General features: G+C 32.5%; 1 protein-coding gene across 13 annotated transcripts in view; it reads right to left on the bottom strand.

The window, feature by feature from the left end:
• ADGRL3 (adhesion G protein-coupled receptor L3) overlaps nucleotides 1–18,779 on the bottom strand; it is an 801,456-nt gene that overhangs the window by 19,366 nt on the left and 763,311 nt on the right. For all 13 annotated transcript variants that reach the window (XM_059384586.1, XM_059384618.1, XM_059384626.1 and 10 more), the window contains 2 exons: nucleotides 16,147–16,272; nucleotides 12,024–12,120 (listed from right to left, as the gene is read on the bottom strand). In XM_059384586.1, the coding sequence (XP_059240569.1) occupies nucleotides 12,024–12,120; nucleotides 16,147–16,272 (223 nt within the window). The remainder of the gene's footprint in view (nucleotides 1–12,023; nucleotides 12,121–16,146; nucleotides 16,273–18,779) is intronic.

Genomic DNA, 18,779 nt, shown 5'->3' with positions numbered 1-18,779 from the left:
ATATATGCGAATCATCAATAAAGCTGTCCACAGAGAGCCTAACACGAGATCTTTTCTGGCGAAAATAGGACACAAAGCATAAAGGCTTTCATACTCCATCCTGAAAAACTCTGGGAAGTTTTTCTGACGATTATTTGAAAGTCAGATCCTAAAGCCACTAAAAAACACTAAATGTAAAATCACAGATCTTTTAAGAAGCGTCTTTTTCTTTTTTACTTAGTTTCTATCTGAAGATGGAAAAGGTTTTGAATGAGTGCAATTTGAATGGAATAATAACGAATACACTCTTTTCAAAGGCATAGTTTTACCACAAAACTGTTGTATTTCTTTCCTTATGAAAATAAAATAGGTGTTTTGACACGGGGAGGCCTTGAACGACAGGATTGTCTAGGTTGGTTCAGTGTGATACGTGTAATTGAGGCCTGGAAATTGAACGAAGAGCGGCGGGCTCTGAAACTGTGAAGTAAAAAAGTAGATCTGAAAAAGAGAGGACAGTTGAATCCCACTTGAATCCATATTATATCATTCAGAAACCTAATTCAAACAACGTCTCTTCTTGACAGCAGGCTAACAAAAGTACACTGAGAAGCTCTTAAAATAACTCGAGTTGTCACTTTGTTCTGCCCCTCAGACTTTTTTTTTAAATGTGCTTTCATTCTTATTTGTTCTTATGGGGGAAAGCCAAGTTGTCTAGTTCTAGACCTTGGCGTTCTAATGAACCAGCTGAATACACCATTCTTGAAAGTTGCATACCAACATTACTAATTTTTAAATTCTTGTTATTTATGAATATCTAGGATGGTAAATGTTCATTTCATTCCAATAGAACAGTTTTATCTGGATAGGTCTTTCTTCTTTAATATACCTTGTCCTCCATTCTGTTCCCTCATGGTTCTCTCTCCCTTGATATGACATCTTTTGCTTTTATGAAGTCGTTTCCAAGACATCTACTGACTAATGTGTATAAATCAGAGCTCTGTAGAAAGCAGAGTTACTACTGGATGATACCTCTCTGCTTCAGTCTTCAGAACTTGACTTTGGCCCATAATGGAGACTTTTCATACAAGTAAAGAATAGTTGGCATTTTTCATGGAATTATAATACTAACTTTGGTATTAAGCAAGGGCTCTTTTACCAAAAGATGGTATATATTGAGCTGTGAGACTCTTAAAATTGAATGTAAAACTGTAGGTTTGTGTGGTTAGTTATACGTGCACACATGACTGCATTTCTTTCTTGTGAAAGAGTCCCGTGACTCTGATTTCCTTTACAAAGAGCTAAGAACACTGGTATAGAGAAAAAAAAAGAAAAAGAAAAATATAAGTCTTTTTCTTTAGCACGTGAACTATATTGTAAACAAGAAAACTGGAAAAAGTGAATCAGAAGTACCCCCAAATATGTCTTCTGACTATAAGAATCATCTGATGAGCTGCTGTATAATGTAATAGAGAAAGGTTATAACTTAGAATTTAGAAGGGAGTAAGATTTTAGTATTATTTAATCTACTACCATCATTTACTACATAAAGAAACATTTATAAGGCCAGAGACATTGATAATTTATTCAAGGTCACACCTGACTCTGGTAGTTTTATTCAAACACATTTCAATCAGCGATTTTCAAACGTTTTTTAGCATCCTCTCCCAAAAATATGTTTCAGTGAAATTTTATCAGGATCCTGATAGGAGTGCGTTACTTCTCTCTCATCTGCTTTTCTGTAATGCTCAATTATTTAACTTTCATTTTTGTTTGTTTATGTAATATTAGTGAATACATGAATATGACAATTAATCAACAAAGAGACTTCCAGAACTCTGGAGAACTGATTCAATAGGTATTATCTATTGTAAGCATTTTTTCCTATTTTTTCTTTGTTTGCATAACAATACAATCTTATCACATCACACACAATCTACAGAAAGAGTGCAAAAATGATCATGTTCGATTTTAAAGGGCTACTTTATAAAATAGCAACAGCCATTTGAATCAACACTAAGTTGTTCATAATAATGAACTAAACTAAAAGAATCTACATGCTATCCTTAAAAACAATATGAAAATCACAGAAAATATAATTTTATAATTTGTACTATTTTTATTCAAATAATTAATGAAGTTATGAAGTGTCAAAGAAGAAATACTTCATGGAAAGCCAAGAACCCTTTCAGCACTTTTTTTCTAAAGTCATAAATTGAAGAGCTGACATCTTGATTTATCACACTGTGCACTTTTAATAGCCAACAAGTTTGCTATTAAATTTTAATCAACCTGCCCTATTAAATTTCTTTCAAATGGTTCAGAGATTCTTCAGCTTTTTTAATAGCAAATTCATTCACTGGGAATCTATTAATATGGACTTCAACGACATGTTTTCTTCAAAGTACAGATTGGGTTATTGTTAGTTCAAAATGAAATTAAATGTTTTGAATGCAGAGGTGTTGTCTCTGTTTCAACAGATAAGCTCAGAGTTTTAGATATGGGAACCCTATAAATTATCTCTCTCCCCCTATATTTTGCACTAATTGGCTTAATATCTGTCTTCTTGTTCAGACACACGAGTTTTTCTTCAGTAAATACTTAGAAGTCAAATTACTAGGCCATACATTCTACATTTCAATTCAGAATATATTGCCCCAATTCTGTCAAATGTATTTGCACCAATTCCCACTTCCAGGAGCAGTATAGATCTCTCAAATTCTTACCAGGACTTAGTATGGTAAGCTTCACATTTTTGCCAATCTGATCAGAGTATACAATGATATCTCATATTACTGTTAAACTTTGTATTTCCCTGGTTATCAAAAAGATGCGGTAATTTTTCATGTCTATTACCCATAAGGGTTTCCTATTTTGTGAATTGCCTGTTCTTATCTTTTGCCGATATACATTGATTTGTAGACATTCTTCATACAACATGACACAACATTTTGTCTGTGCTGTGTTGTTTACACCTCTCCCCAATATCTTACTGTTATGAGCACTGTTTATATTTTGAGGCAAGAAATTTACCTTTTTCTTATAATTTATAATCTGTGTTTTGTTTTTAAGAACTCCTCCTTTAACCTAAAGTCTAAAGTTTATATATATATATATATATATATATATATAAAAGCTCTAAAGTTTTACTTTTTGTATTATATATTTTATGTATTTTATATTATATCATATATTACATTATATAGTATAATTATATCTAATAATTTTTCATAATTAACTGAAAACAAAACTGCTTAGAGATCTTTGGTTTTCTGACTGCTCAAGCCAACAGTGGTAAAATTAAAACTCAGAATCCTTGGTGAATCTTCACTGCACAATGGTGTAAGTGGTTAATCAGCAGTTGACATGATGAACATATACCATTCAGACATTCATCTCTAAAACTCATCTTTTGTGGCCAAAGGCATGCATTTCTGTGTGCTATTAACTTGGGACTTGTTGAATGCATCTGGACATTTTTGAATACATTTCAAAAAATACTAGGCCTAAAGATAACGAGCCGTTTGCTTAACCACAGGCAAAACAGCAGTAAATTACAGTTCTTTTTAGTAAATTAAAGGCATTTCACAAAAGAATATTTGTCTTTGCCATTCACACTATAAGTACTTAATTAATTTTCTCTACATTGGATTATCTCTTGATATGTTAATGGTATGTAGTCAGTTCCACAGCTACATGTATTTGTAAATCACACATTCCGTGTGCATTTTCATTTAATAAAACACACCTCAGAAAAAAGGAAGGGAAGGAAAGCATAATGGAATTACTTAACAATATGAAATGCTTTACCATCGTGAAGGAAACACGACTTTTTGTATAACGCTCTGCCTTACATTGGCATACTTTCCTATATTGAGCAAATTACATAGCTTACATGCAGGCCTATCCTGGCTAAAACTTGAATATTAAGTTTGGAACTGATATTTAGAAAGATATGTCTGAGAAAAATAAAGTAAAACAAAGTGTCTATGAATAAAGAGATTCTTGATAACATTCAGAGAAGGCCTGTTTTATCATATAATCATGATCAGTTCTGTTCTGTTTAGCTTGAGTCTCTCTCAGGAAACTTACATTGTTTCTACTTTTCTACAACAAGATTAACTATCTTCCTTCAATCTGTGTATCCTCTCCAATCTTTCTTAATTCTCCAGTGGTTTCTCTAGGGTTGTAAATTATGTTCTATGAACGTGATGAGTTACTTGTCTTAGTTTTTGAAGCACCCACATTCCTTATAATGATAAATGATGAAGAAAGTCTATTATGAAAATCATAGGAGAACCTATCACATTAAACACTTTTAAATGGCATGCAGTAATATAAGGTTGAGCTATATAAAGTGCGTGCTTCAGTATGCAATGTAATTCAATAAACTAGGAGCTATTTTAATTGGATACTGCACAATTATTGGTAATCACAACTCAAGTATCTTTTTTCTAATGAAGTCTCTTTTGCCTAACCATATATCCTTCTTCCATGATTTAATTTTTCATGTAATTGAATTAATTCCTATTGATTTTTAAAGTAACAGATACAAATTAATATAATTCATTTCTTAGAAAAAAAATACTTTGAACAAGTAATGACTTTGTTAGTTAACTTTGGATGCTGTGTTCTACATTTATATCATCACAAGCTTTATGTTTACAGTACGGTAGGAACACTTCTCTAGATGAGAGGTACAGTCAGGCTTGTTTTTAAATTTTAATTATAAGACATTTCATACTTTTTGTCAAAACTGGAATTAGCACCTAAAAATCGTAAATTTAATTTATAGCATTATCAGTGTCTATTTGAAGTTAATGCAAACATATTTTCTACTTGTTTTAGGCACTTTTATGTTGTTCTGACAGGACAATATCAAATTCAAAAGTACAACTACATGGGCAAAGTTTTACCTTTGCTTGGTGCTATGCTGAATTATTATAGGCAGAAGCTATTTACCTGATTTTTAAACACAATCTTTGCTCTGACCAAATGTTCATCCTTTCACTGAAACATAAGAAATTAAAGATAAAAGATTCTAACAATAAAATACCTTAAGAACTTCCAGCAAAGAAAAGAAGAATGATTATAAATACCTTGCAACCTAAGTCCTAAAATCAGGCAATAATGTATAGCAAATCAGCATATTCCGTATCAAATCGTTCTGAAAAATATTACCAATCCATCTTTCTCTATGTTCACAGTGTTTTAAAGCTTTTATTTCCCTAAATGAATAGGATGAATCCACACTAAAGAAAAAAGCACCAAATAAAGTAGAAGGAAATGAATAGTATGTGAAGGAAATTAAGAAATAAAGATGTTAATGCTTGTGGTGTTAAGTATATCATCTTTCCCTGGGAAGGGAGGAAAAATACCTTTATTCTAATCTTAGCCAGGTTCATGAAAAACTGTCCTTATAAGAAAAGAGTGAACATTTTTGTTTTCCTGAGTAGGGCTGCGCAGTCAGAAAGATCTTGTTTGGAATCTAGAGTTCATCCTTTATTAGCCACTCCACTTGGACAAGTAACCAAAAAACCCAGCTTCTTCATGGATATAAGATAATGGATGAATAATGAATAGTGTACAATAGATAAAATATACCCACTAAAGGAGAAATCCCAAAGCATTCAAAAACTATAAAGAGCCACATTGTGTTCTAGTAGAGAAAAGAATACCAGGGATTTCTGAAGAGAAGTTGACTATGTATATTTAGTTTTTAAAAATAGATTTTTTTAAAAAAAAATTACATCCTCAGCAACTTATATGAAACAACAGCAATATTTCAAAAATAAGTGGGAATTTTTTATAGCACTATATTTAGAAATTAGTAAGGTAACTCACTGCAGCTAGTTTGATTAATAATAAGGAGATGAGATACTGCTAACTATATATAAGGCAGTAAGATAATAAACTATAATAATAAGGAATCTACATAGAGAATTCTCTTTGTGAAGGTATCTATAAAAGCTATAATAATAGTAATAGTAATAACAGTAAAGTACAAACCATTTTTACTATTGTGTAGTTGGCAGTGAGAGGTTGGATGATTTAAAGGAGTCATATCAAAGAGACAAAGTTAAAAGCAAAGCATAAGAAGGACTCACTGGGCAAGCATTTTGGAATCTTTATTTTTCAATTCCTGCCAGCAATTTATAGCAAGAACATTTGCCCCTGATTGCCTAGAAATCAATATTTAATATATTTCATTTTGTAATAGAGAATTCATTCTGAAAATTATTTGGTCTCCTTGAGTTAGGAATCAAGATATTAATAGCATTGTTTAATTATCTATTTGGCATAGCATTTCGCTTTTAAAATCTGTACCTATTTTGTTTTTGTGTTATTAAACTGATTTTCCTAACACAGAAGATATCCTTATTTCATTGTACATGCAAATTTCACAAATAGATGTCAGATTATAGTAGGATTTGGTTAATATTTATAAACAACTTTATAACCCTTCAGAACAGCAAGACTTTTCAGAAATATGACATATTTTATGCATATAAAGCCATATTATATTTAATGAGACTAATAAAGTACACCAAATGAGTATGAAGGTTTCACCCTTTTAAGCTTTAATTTATAGACGTGATTAATTGCAGCAAAACATCACTTACAATTTTTCATTTGCATTTTTCTTTAAAAACACAAAAGCAAAATATGTTGAGTAGCCTGAATATTAATGAGATGACAGGTGATTTATTGTGAAGTTTCTTCTGCCTTGGTGACCAGCGTTCTGGGAAAGATAGTACGGGCTCTGAGAAGACATGAGTTTAAAATGGGCATGAGTCACATCCTTGCTCTGCTACGTAACTGGTTATTTATCCGGGCTGTCTGAATCGCACTAGTGTTCTCTGAGCTTCTGAAGGGCAGGATAGGGCTTGGGGGGGAAGAGAAGGCAGTGTTTGCTTATATCATTATCTAAGGTAAGGAGAAGAAATATTTTACCTTTATTTCTTAAATGCTAAAAGACGGTTACAAATCAAAGGTGCAATGTACAACTAGACAGATATAATGTGCATTTAATTTCTAATTTAGAAGAGACAATTCAGTTTTATTAGTTTATCTCTTTTTGTTAGCTCAAGGGTAGCAGCATTTTAGGTAAATTATTTTTTCTTTTACTTGGCATTCAGGTAACTACTTTATTCCTCCCACCTATTACTAGAAAATAAAAAGGAAAGAAAACCTTCAGTAGTAAATGATGAATTTTAATATCTAATTATCTGAGAGCACTGGCAAGGATCAGTTTTCATTTGTTAGAAGATGTAAGTGAACTTTTGAACAAAATAATGATAAGAGGACGAATCATTTGCAGGCACTGTAGTAAAGAATTAACATATATAAACTCAGTCCTCTCAAGGTCCCCGTGAAGTGCTCTCTGTATCCCCCTTGCATAGATACTGAGCATATAGAAAACTTACCAAAAGTCACAGAGTTAAAATTCCATTCTCAAAACTACTATGAGTAAATCACCAATTTGCAAAGTTTATTTGGTGATGCCTTTCCCCTTTTTATCAACAATGTTCCTAATGGGGGAGGCCATCTTTCGGTACATTATTGTGCCAGAGAGAGCCAAGATTTACCCTTAAAATTATGAAAAGATTGCCAAAAGCCATCATAACTGTACTGATTACATAAATTTACGGAGAATGCATGTGCAGACTAATACGAATGTGAACCTTGAAAGGAGAAACCATCCACTTTAATGAATATGACTGTACATCTACAGAAAAGACAGTCTTCATGCACACAACACTTAGATTTGGCTTAAATATATATAGCTTTACTGGTCAGTTCCCCTTGTATACAAATCTAAATCACGTTAACTTCTATGGGAGGTTGATGAGATGGAGAATGGGAGATAGATAAAAATTCATTATGCTAGCCAAGCTATTGTTTTAGAAGAAGAAATGCCTTTTTGCTAATTCTGCTGCTACGATGGGTCACATTTTTGTAATAATGCTACAGTTGGGGAGGGGCTTGGGTGGAACAATTTTCATAATTCAGACATCGTATTGGCAGCAGCTACCTAGCAAAACTTGATTTTGAACTGAAATTTCTGGTGTCAATTCAGCTAATTAAATAAAAAGAAAATGAGCAATGCATTTACATTAGTCACGATGAGATAAAGCCTAATAAAATCCAATTTCAGAAAACATCTCGATTTCTATATAGATCTATAAAAGGAACAGAAATGTTTAACCATTAACTGAACTCCCAGAGAAATTTCTCAGCAAATGCTTCACTTTGGGATCAAAGGCAAGTTTTAGAGCCATTGTTAATCTAAATTGTTCAGGATGAGGTTTGGTCAGCAGAGGTTGTGAGCTGGAGGTAAGAGTGGTAAAAGACTATGTTAGCTGCAAATTGTTCCTACCACTCCTGGGAAGTTAGAGCTACTAGAAATTTGGGTAAATTTTCTAAAAATCTGGGAGAAGCTTGGGGGAATTGAGGACGGACTTCAAGTTATGTGCAAATAGTAAATATTTAAATGAGCCAATGAATAAACCCTCCTGTGGGATTTGCAAAAGATAAACTTAAGATAAAAACTTGGATAAGAGTTAATCCTCCTTATAACTTCCTATAATTGACTATCACATTAATGCTCTTGAAAATCTCCCTCTGGTTATGAAAGTGGCACCAGGGAAGTTAAGGTGATCATAGTCCTCGGGTACTGGCCTCAAAGAATTCTTAATTTACTTGAGTGAGCAGCGTTATAGAAAATAAGTCAGAAGGGGAAAAATTATCTTACAATGTATAGCGAACATTTGGAAAACATCTTCACGAATATAGATATTCAAAGGACAAATGGAATGGAATGTGTAATGGAACGTTTTAAAGAGATGAGGTGACCAAATAACAAAATCCCAAAGAGAATATATAAGAATGATTACACAAATTAATAATTATCCATAAATCCTCCAAGATTTTGCGTGATTCCAAGGAATAAAATCCCAACAGTAATCAAGTTTACCACACCGGGAAATCTAGATAGGTAATCTGATACATAGGTTGTAACAAGTTGGTTCAAGGATAGAATATTAAAGATGGTTTGAAAAAATAAAAACCATTGAGAAGGAGTTCTGTACTGTATGGTAGATGCTTTCTTCTTAATGGATCCCAAAGATGAGAAAGGTGAATTTTTGTTTGGAAGAATAGATGTTAAGACATACAAAATTGTAAAATAATTATTCTTTTGATGAACTAAGGAGTGGTATGAATAGGAAAGAAAACCTAAAGTAGACTTAAGACTAATTTTTAGACAACTTCTTACAGTTTTTGAAGGCCAAAACTAAAGACAAAAATAAGAGATTTAATAGATCTTAGAGAGAAAGGAAAATGGGGTTTAAATAAACAAAAAAATTGCTAGCTGTGAGAAACTGAGAATGAATGGGGAGTTAGAATATATGAAGATGCAAAGATGTAGTGCCTAGAATTTTTATTTTAATAATAGGGACTATAGTCTTTCGACTAAACAGAGGTGAATAATTATGTTGCCAAGGTGACTGAAGTGTTTATCCGGAAAGGTGAATCTTGGATTTCACCTACCTAAATATGATACACACGCCTGAATGCACGGAAGATAGGATCCTGGGAAATAAGACAAGATTAAAGAAGGAGGTTAAAGACTATCTTCAGAGATATAATAGGAAGATATAAATTTTTAAAGTACTCCACGCATCTGAGATAAAAACAAATAATGAGATGAGAATAAAATAAGGAGTTTCTGACTTGGGGGAACAGGGAATTAATATGGGAAATCAAGAAGATCACTGTGATGTCTACCACCATTAAAGTCACTGAGCGAAAGGAAGAATCCCTATCCGAAAGGAAAAGATCACTGCCTGGACACACTTCAAGTCACAAATTTAATTTAACCCCCTCCCCAAAGTCGAGATTAGAGTAACTTATTGGATGTCAAGAAATTTTATACCCTTCTTCAAGAGTAACTAAGAAATACTTTCAAAACTAAAGGCTTGAAAACCAGATTTAAATAGATGATCAGTCAATATAAATATTATTATTTTCTTTAAATATATTCCAAATTGACAAGTCATCCACATATCACATATTTCAAGTTGATGAAATTCTTGAGAAGGAACTAAAAAGGGCACTGCAATGTTACATGTGATTGACCTCAAAATCAAGGTCACAAAAATGTGTCCATTTAAAACAATTTTTAGTAAAATCACATACCTTACAATCTTCACATAAATTTACATCATAATGCTAGACAACATAATAATTTTACATGTTTTAAGGAATAATAATTTTACATATTTTAACCATCTTCACAGTAGGCTAATAAACAGTGCATCATTAAAATCACATGATCTCATCTTTTCTTTAAGAAACAATTGTTCTATAGTTGCTGTGTTTATTAGATACGATATACTCCTAATAATAGATCCTATTCATAAGGGCAGTTCTCTATCTAGGAACATACTGTAAACTTTCCATTTGTGGGATTAGACAATAAACAAAATCTGTCACTATGAAAGCAAATAAGTTCCTGAACTTTGGAGGCATTTTTAAGTAATTCGTTCTCAATGACTAGGAAAGTGTGTCCAAAGTTAGAGTATTCATATTTAAAAAATTTTCACAGACTAACCATTCAAACTAAACTTGAAAAAGAGAAGAATATTTCAATGGTAATATGTAAATAAAAATATAGAAAATAAAAGACTGATATTGAAACAAAATATAAAATGTGGGTGTTTTGAAGTATTTTCATATTTGGAGGAATATTTGCACTCACTGTTCCTATATTGGGCAAAAATGATATAGGAAGTTTAATATTATCACTAGGTTATAGTTATTATATCACTGTCCCAAATAACATATGAAAATCAATTAAGACTATATATAACATGGGTCCCTATATCAAATTCAGCTTGACACTATCTGTCCCAATTTATTTTATGTAAATAAGATGCAAATCACTTGAGTAAAAGTAATTAAGAGCACCAGCATCTGAATTTTCCTGAATCATAAGCTGTGATTGTTAAATTATTTGTTTTAAGTAGTATTTAATGTAATAAAAAGTTGACAGAAACAGGTTTAAGTGGAACTAATAATCTTAGTTTGGGGATAGGAAAAAACTCAATGTAGATTATAAAAATAACTACTGAATATATGCATCAAAAATACCTTTCTTAGGACAGTGTGATTGGAATAAGCTCATGCAAACATCATCTTTACAGATAAAACTATATTGTAAGTATTCCTCAGCAACATCTGTAGGGTACCCTAACTCTATACAAATATAGCATCTACCCATTTTTACTGTAATCAGCCTAATTCTAATTTCCCCACTCCCCGCTCAACACCCCACACACATACACTAAAAAAGAGGGAGGGAAGTGGAGGGTAGGAAGGAGAAAGAGAAACAGAAGAATTTAAAAAAAAAAATCAACCACAAACAAAACAGTAGATTAAAGGAACTTCATTTTAAAAATCGAAATGATGCCCTGGGAACATGATAACCAGAAGCACATAAACACACAAAAATCATAATATATATGTATATATATATATCCTTTTTCCTTCTAGATCTTTAAATATGCTGGATAAGTTTTGTAGATACTGAGATTAGATGTGATTTTTACCCCAAATATACAGGGTGCCTCAAGTACGTATTAGACAGTATATTTTTACTTTCACAAAGACTACGAAATTGCTCTATGCCTGGGACAATGTGCAACTCTATGATGCTTAGCAGACTATATAGCCACGTAATTGCCCATTTTCACTGCTTCCAATGAGGCCTGACAGCTCTCCAGTTTATTACAGTGGCAGATGACTAGAAAAAGTTCTCATTTTCTAACTTTTTTCAGAAAAGATTTCCCTAAAAGTCAGAATTGGAAAAAAATAAAAAGGCTTATGAATAATGGAACACACTGCTACAGTCAAGCAAGTTTTATAACCTTACGATATTCCTATCACATGGAACAAGGTCCAGAAGTTGCAAAAAAAGCAATGCATTTACGAACTTCTTAAAGTCATCACCAAAGTAATAAATATGAAAAATTGTTTCTAATTACCTCTGTTGAGTGACGCTGAACTGTTTATATCTCCAGTAATGAAGGAAGACTCTGACTGCTTTCGGACCGTGTCATTCCACATTCTACGAATTCGGCTCTGGATGGGGAAAAGGGAAAAAGGGAAATGAACTCACCAGGCAGTAAATTTTCACACAAATCATTCTTTCTCTTTCTGTCATAGTTATATGAAGCCTTTGTTTCTGGCATCTGGCAACTGTGTAACTGCTACAAGCCTGCAGTACAGTAGCAGGAGAACGTCTGAAACTAAATTAGTGATAATAATTGGTTCTCATTAAGTGTATTCCTAAATGCTTATACCAAAAATAATTGTAACTATGAAAAAGCAATAAATGTAATGTACTCTACCAATTTAAACATGTTGAAGATATATAGATGTGTACTCTAGATGGTTAGAGTTTAATAATTTTAGTTTCCAAAGTGAAACAAATTATTTTCATTGTAACTTTTATGGGAATGGGGTATTTAAATATGTATTAAATTGTCAGTTTTATTAACAAAAGATTTACTTTAAGAATTCAAAAACTTGCAAGAAAGAAAAAGTTTGGTAAGAAAAGAACAGAGTATTATTAAAATGCGACTAAACTTAACATCTTCCATATATTCTGTGAGACCAGTGTAATTTTACAGGTTACATATGATTTTGACTTTTCTTTCTTTTGAAGGAAATAAAGGAAGACAATTCACCCTTATTCATTTCTTCACAGTAGGTAGTTTTATCAAGAACCAAAAATTCTTATATCATTATTTATATTCTCACAGTTTCCTAAGTGTCAGATAACTGAGGAAAGCGGTGTAATATTTTTCCATTTAGGGGAAGGAGATTCTTTTTTCTGGCTCATAGTTCTGCCATTTTATTGAGTTAGGGATCAAAAAAGTATTAAGAATCCTGTGAGGAGGAAAACAACCTATCTTCAGCTTTTCCAAGGATGAGATAATTTTAAGAACTATCACTACTAGTAAAGGTACAGGCAAAACCAAGCTCAAAAATGGATTATGTTCCAAATATATTTGATCTCCCTGAATAATAGGAGTATTTAATCTTCAAATACTAGACAATTTGTTTTATAAATCTTGGGACATGCTTATTCTTCAGAAATATTGTCTATATTGTTGTTTTAGGTTAGCAACTACACACAGAGACACAGTCCCTCACACATACAGAACAAAACTAATAAAAATTAGAGGAGCTCCCGGCTGGGCGCCATCTCAGTGAGGAGAACATGTGATTCTTGATCTCCTGGTCATGAATTCAAGCTCCACGTTGGGTGTGGAGCTTATTTAAAATACAGAAATAAAATAAAAGAGATTAAAAATTTTTAAAAAATTAAAACAATAAGAAATTATAAATTCTGAGCACTTGAGAAATGTTTCTATCAAAAAATACTTCAAAGCTTCAAACTGAAATATGGGAAATAATTCTCTCACATTTGTTTCATTAATTAATCAATCAACTAGTGAATTAATTAAAAATATTAAATGTTCTCTACTGCATGCCAGAAGCTATTCTAGGAGATAAAAAAGAAAAGACAAACAAAAAATATCTTTGTCTTCATGGAGTTACTAGATTAGTTAAGTGATAGATACAACAAATTATCACAAAAACAAATGCCAAAGTAAAAATATGCCTACAAAGCTCCATAGAACCATTAATTATTATAACTGAGAACTATGAATGCAAATGATGTCACTGGTAGGATGGATATATAGAACAATATACAACAATAATAATAAAAAAAAAACAACATAGCCCCCTGCAGCAACACAGATGTCTGAGGAAAGAAAGAAAATAGAAGAGAATAGGTACTGGCTGTTTTCATGTGAATAAGTATCAAACACATGCCAAACAAAATGTACTGTTAAAACTTAAGATGGCGGTTACTTTAGAGGTAGATGATGGAGAAAGGTTCAAAGGGTTTCTAAGGTACTCCCAAGAGTCTAATATTTGACCCAGGGAGGGTAATGAATCAATATGCATTCACCTGTATTTTGTGTGCTTTTGTTAATGTTTGTTATATTACATAATTTTAAAAAAGTTTAAATGCACATAATGAGGGGAAATATCCTTGGCTAGGAAGTCTGTGAGACTACTCTGAAGAAGTGACATCTTAACAGATTTGATGGAATTATGATTGTTGTTAGGTGACATTTACATGAGCTTCCCCCTACCTCCTCTTCTATGAGTCTCCCCAACTTGAGCTAGCCACACTGGTTTCCTTGCCACTCCTTTCCAAGTCAATCATATTTCTGCCTCAGGTTTGGTACAACTGTTTCTTCTGCCTGAAGTGTTCTTCCCCCCAGATACATGAATGAATAACTCCATCTCTTTAAATTTTTACTGAAATATTTTCTCCTTAAAGAGACCTAACTCGGGGCACCTGGGTGGCTCAGTGGGTTAAGTCGCTGCCTTCAGCTCAGGTCATGATCTCGGGGTCCTGGGATCAAGTCCCTCATCGGGCTCTCTGCTCAGCAGGGAGCCTGCTTCCTTCTTTCACTCTCTCTGCCTGCTTCTCTGCCTACTTGTGATCTCTGTCAAATAAATAAATAAATAAAACCTTAAAAAAAAAAAAAAAAAGAGACCTAACTCATTCTGCTGTTCCACCCACCTAACCCTGCTGTTTTCCTCCCGTAGTCATTATTATCTTATATAATCAGACTTAAAATTATAATGCATTTATTTCCTATATTTATATATAATATCCAGTATTTAATGTCTAATGTCTGTATTAAATTTGAGGCTCCAGAAAAACAGAAATTTTGTCTCTTTTGTTTATTGATGTATCACACACTGAAATAATACCTGGTATAAGATAAATATGTATGTATACATAAAATATATTTTTATGTGTAGAACATGCATGTTACGTGTAAAATTTTAATACTTCAATTAATTCTATATTCTAGGCTCTATACTATGTAATTTTTCTTGTATTCACTCACTGAAATCTCACAAGAACTCCTTGAGGCAAGTACTCTTATTCATTAGAAAATTGATGTTCAGAAGTTAATTAGCATATTCAATGTCACAGACTTAATAAATGACAAAACCAACATTTGAATCCACTCAACTGGCTCCTGACCTAGGAGCTTAACAACTCACTAAACTATATCAAATAATGGTTGAATAGAAAAAGGAGGAAAATAAAAAATATTGCAGCAGAGAAAAAGTATATATTATGCAGCTCAGAGTCAACTCTTAAATGTTCACGGGATGAACTGGGGTGATATGGGGGTAAGAAAAGGAAGTCACAGAAGACTAAATACAATAATATCACACTTCAAAAAACATTTTAAAAAGTGATAGTAAAAAACAAATAGTAAACATCTTTTTTGGAGGTGGGAAACTATTAGAATGTGTCAAAGAAATGAAGAGCAGAAGTATTCTGGTTGCAGGCACAGGAATTGATTAGGGAGGGGTTTCAGGAAGGAAAAATATACAGAAAATGTTCAATTCGTGAGTTGGATGTTCACAGGTTTATTTTCTACTCTACTTCATAACTTAATGGATGTTACATGTATTGTTTTATGTTTCAAATATCATATGACAAATGTAAATACATCTACAGTCAATAAAACAAGTAAAAAATAGGTGAAAGAAAGGTTGAAGTGGAAAGGGTAATACTTTAGTTCATAGTTTTTATAAACATGCATAAACACAAACCAATCCTACACATGTCTGTGAATATCTCTTTGTGTGATTATGATTATGACCAAGCTTTAATAAGTGATTATTAGCACCAGGAAGTAGTTACTACATCGGCTATAAGAGGTAGTTCCCTTAAAAATCATATATATGAAATGCTACCTTCTTAGAATTTTTGGGTAAAATGCCAAATTCCTTTTGTCACTTTCTGTATTCATTCAACTAGGAATAATCTGAAATCATTAATTAATATGCAAAGTGAGACCCCGAATTTCATAATTTTGTTGCAATGTGGTTTTTGGACTATTTGTCCTAATCATTCCTATTTGAGACACTGAAAGAACAACAACAAATGCGATGGGTTAAACACTTGGGATACAAACTATGTCTGATCAAGGAAAGACAGCAACTCGTGACAGAATACAAGTAAGAGATATTTCATTTGAACGAACAAATATTTACCTGTGAGCCTGTGGAGTAGCGTCCAGGAGTTCGAGAACCAGATGTTTTCCCTGAGCCAATGGAACTCTCTGTACTTTTGCCACTACAACAATGCGTTCGCAGGCATTTCCCATACTCTTTTCGTACCTAGCCAATTAAATATTAACTTCTGTTAGCACGTAATTCATTTCCGCTGGGAACTATGGTATAAAAATGTATGTGCGTTTCATTTTTAGATCATTAATAATAATTATTTCCTTGCCCTACAGATACAAGAAATTCTGTTCAGCATATATTTTACGGTATAAAAGGATATCCAAGCCACCAATCTTGAAATTTCACATAAATGAAACCTTTTAAAACAGGCACACATGCATACACACACATGCAGTTATGCTATAACACTACTACCTTTTAGTTCAAAAAACAAAAAGTTAAGACTCTTTAAGACACTATTTATTTTTAGCCTTATAAATTTGGTCTGAAGTAGCCCCTTGGTGCAACTGTTCTTCGAATTGAGGTCTAGTGAGAAAGCCACAGAGAGGAGGGGATAAAGAGAGGGAGGCGAGACGGGGAGAGAGAGGAAGAGAAAGGGGAAAAGAATGTTTAAACACAGAAAAAAGGAATGTGTTGGGTTAAATTTCCTTTAAATCTCTATTTCTCTGAAGTTTATTTCCCCTAAAAGAGGTCAAATTTATAACTTCAGAATATAAAATCCAAAATATTTTTAAATTTACTCCATCATAATAATTCTATTCAATAATCACAGATTGCTTTTCTTTATTAAATTCTTAATCCTGCTTGGAGTATAAAATCATGGGAAAAAAGGAGACAAACATATATATATTTTTTTTTAGTTGATGTTTCCAAGCTGGGTAACATATCAACAAGGTCTGGGAAAACTTTTACCATGTTTAAAATTTTTATTACTATCTCTTTAATCAAACAAGACATACAAAAATAAACAGTAACTGCCCTAAATCATACTTCCACTATGTACAACAACAACAATAATCCCCAACTATGTCTTCCTCAACTATAAACACATTTTGGGACATTTTATTGGTTATGCATTCCAAATTTATGTTCATTATGAAACAACACTGTATATATTATTATATGTAAATGTCATTTATATATAATACTTATTATATGTAAATATTATTATATATAAATATTGTAATATAAATATATAATATACATATAATATAAATATTATATATATTATTATATAAATAACACTGTATATATTATTCTTGGGGCACCTGAGTGGCTCAGTGGGTTAAAGCCCCTGCCTTCCGCTCAGGTCACAGTCTCAGGGTCCTGGGATCAAGCCCCGCATTGGGCTCTCTGCTCAGCAGGAAGCCTGCTGTCCCCCCCCCTCTCCCTACCTCTCTGCCTACTTGTGATCTCTCTCTCTGTCAAATATATAAATAAAATCTTTTTTAAAAAGACTTTATAATTATTCTTAGCTCTTTATGTATTGAATTCACATGAGTTCATCCTTTCCACAATTTGGGACAATGTAATATCCCAATGTAATTTTATTTAAAGCAAAGTTATAGATGCATGCTTTTTTGAGAGACATATTTAGAATCAAAAGCAAAAAAGTTAGTGTGAATGATACACTAAAATATTAGCATTCAGAACTAAACTACCATATCTTAATATTAGAGGGTTCTTTCTACCAAAGATATGGCAGAATTGGAGACAGAATACATTAAGGTTTGCTTGAAGAATTCACATATATGAAATGCTTATTCTGGGATAGGAACAACAATCTACCAAAGCATGAAGGAGGCATGCCTGCTGCCAATAAAAGGGGGGGACCCGGGAAGGCTTCTCAGAGAAGAGGATTTCTGAGAGAATCTTCAAAAGATAGGTTGGAATCTGTCAGGTTAGAATATGAACTTGAAAGTAAGGCTAGATGAGAGAGTCAAAGGCATTCAGGTACCGTGCACAGGGTGAGCGGCTTTTGAGGACTTGCTCTGATCTGGAACACCAGCATTACAATCATTAATATATTTTAAATTAGAGTGATATGTTTTCCAACCAATCTCTTCTATGGCACATTTATGAATAATTAGAAATATTAGTTTTATTCAGTGTTTAAAAGCCACTTCACATTTTGTTTATATTTTAAAAGAAATAAGTTGATACCCGCATGTGTGTGTGTCTAATAGATATGTGAGATTGGGAGTATGGAGTGAAAAAGCTTCTAATTTTTCATTGCTATTTCCTAGGAATTATGCTAGGTCCCTCCCTCAAAATGATTCTAGGAAATAATCGTTACCTCCATTTTACAGATAAGAACACTGAAAAGCTTAAGCAATGAAAATAAACTGAAAGATTGAAAACATTAGGCAATAGGCCCTATGTGAAAAAAATCCACATCTTATAGGTGCTCTATGGTCCGAAAGCTCTTTATAAGAGGCTGCATTTCTAAAATTAATATGTTAACATTATTATTAAAGTAATCTATTAAATTATCCCTTTCTCTGTATCTGGAAAAAATAGGGACAAATGCTTTAATTAGAATTTGAGAAAGCCAAAAATTATCTCTACCCAAAGGTGAACACTATCAATTAGAGTTTAATATTAGTCCTGAAATAATGAAGTATTTCCAAGAACCAAAATGCTGATTATAACCCATG

The sequence above is a fragment of the Mustela nigripes genome, chromosome 1 (genome assembly GCF_022355385.1).
Source record: "Mustela nigripes isolate SB6536 chromosome 1, MUSNIG.SB6536, whole genome shotgun sequence".
NCBI lineage: Eukaryota > Metazoa > Chordata > Mammalia > Carnivora > Mustelidae > Mustela > Mustela nigripes.
The sequence above is the reverse complement of the archived record's forward strand: the minus strand, read 5'-3'. Positions and strand labels throughout refer to the sequence as shown.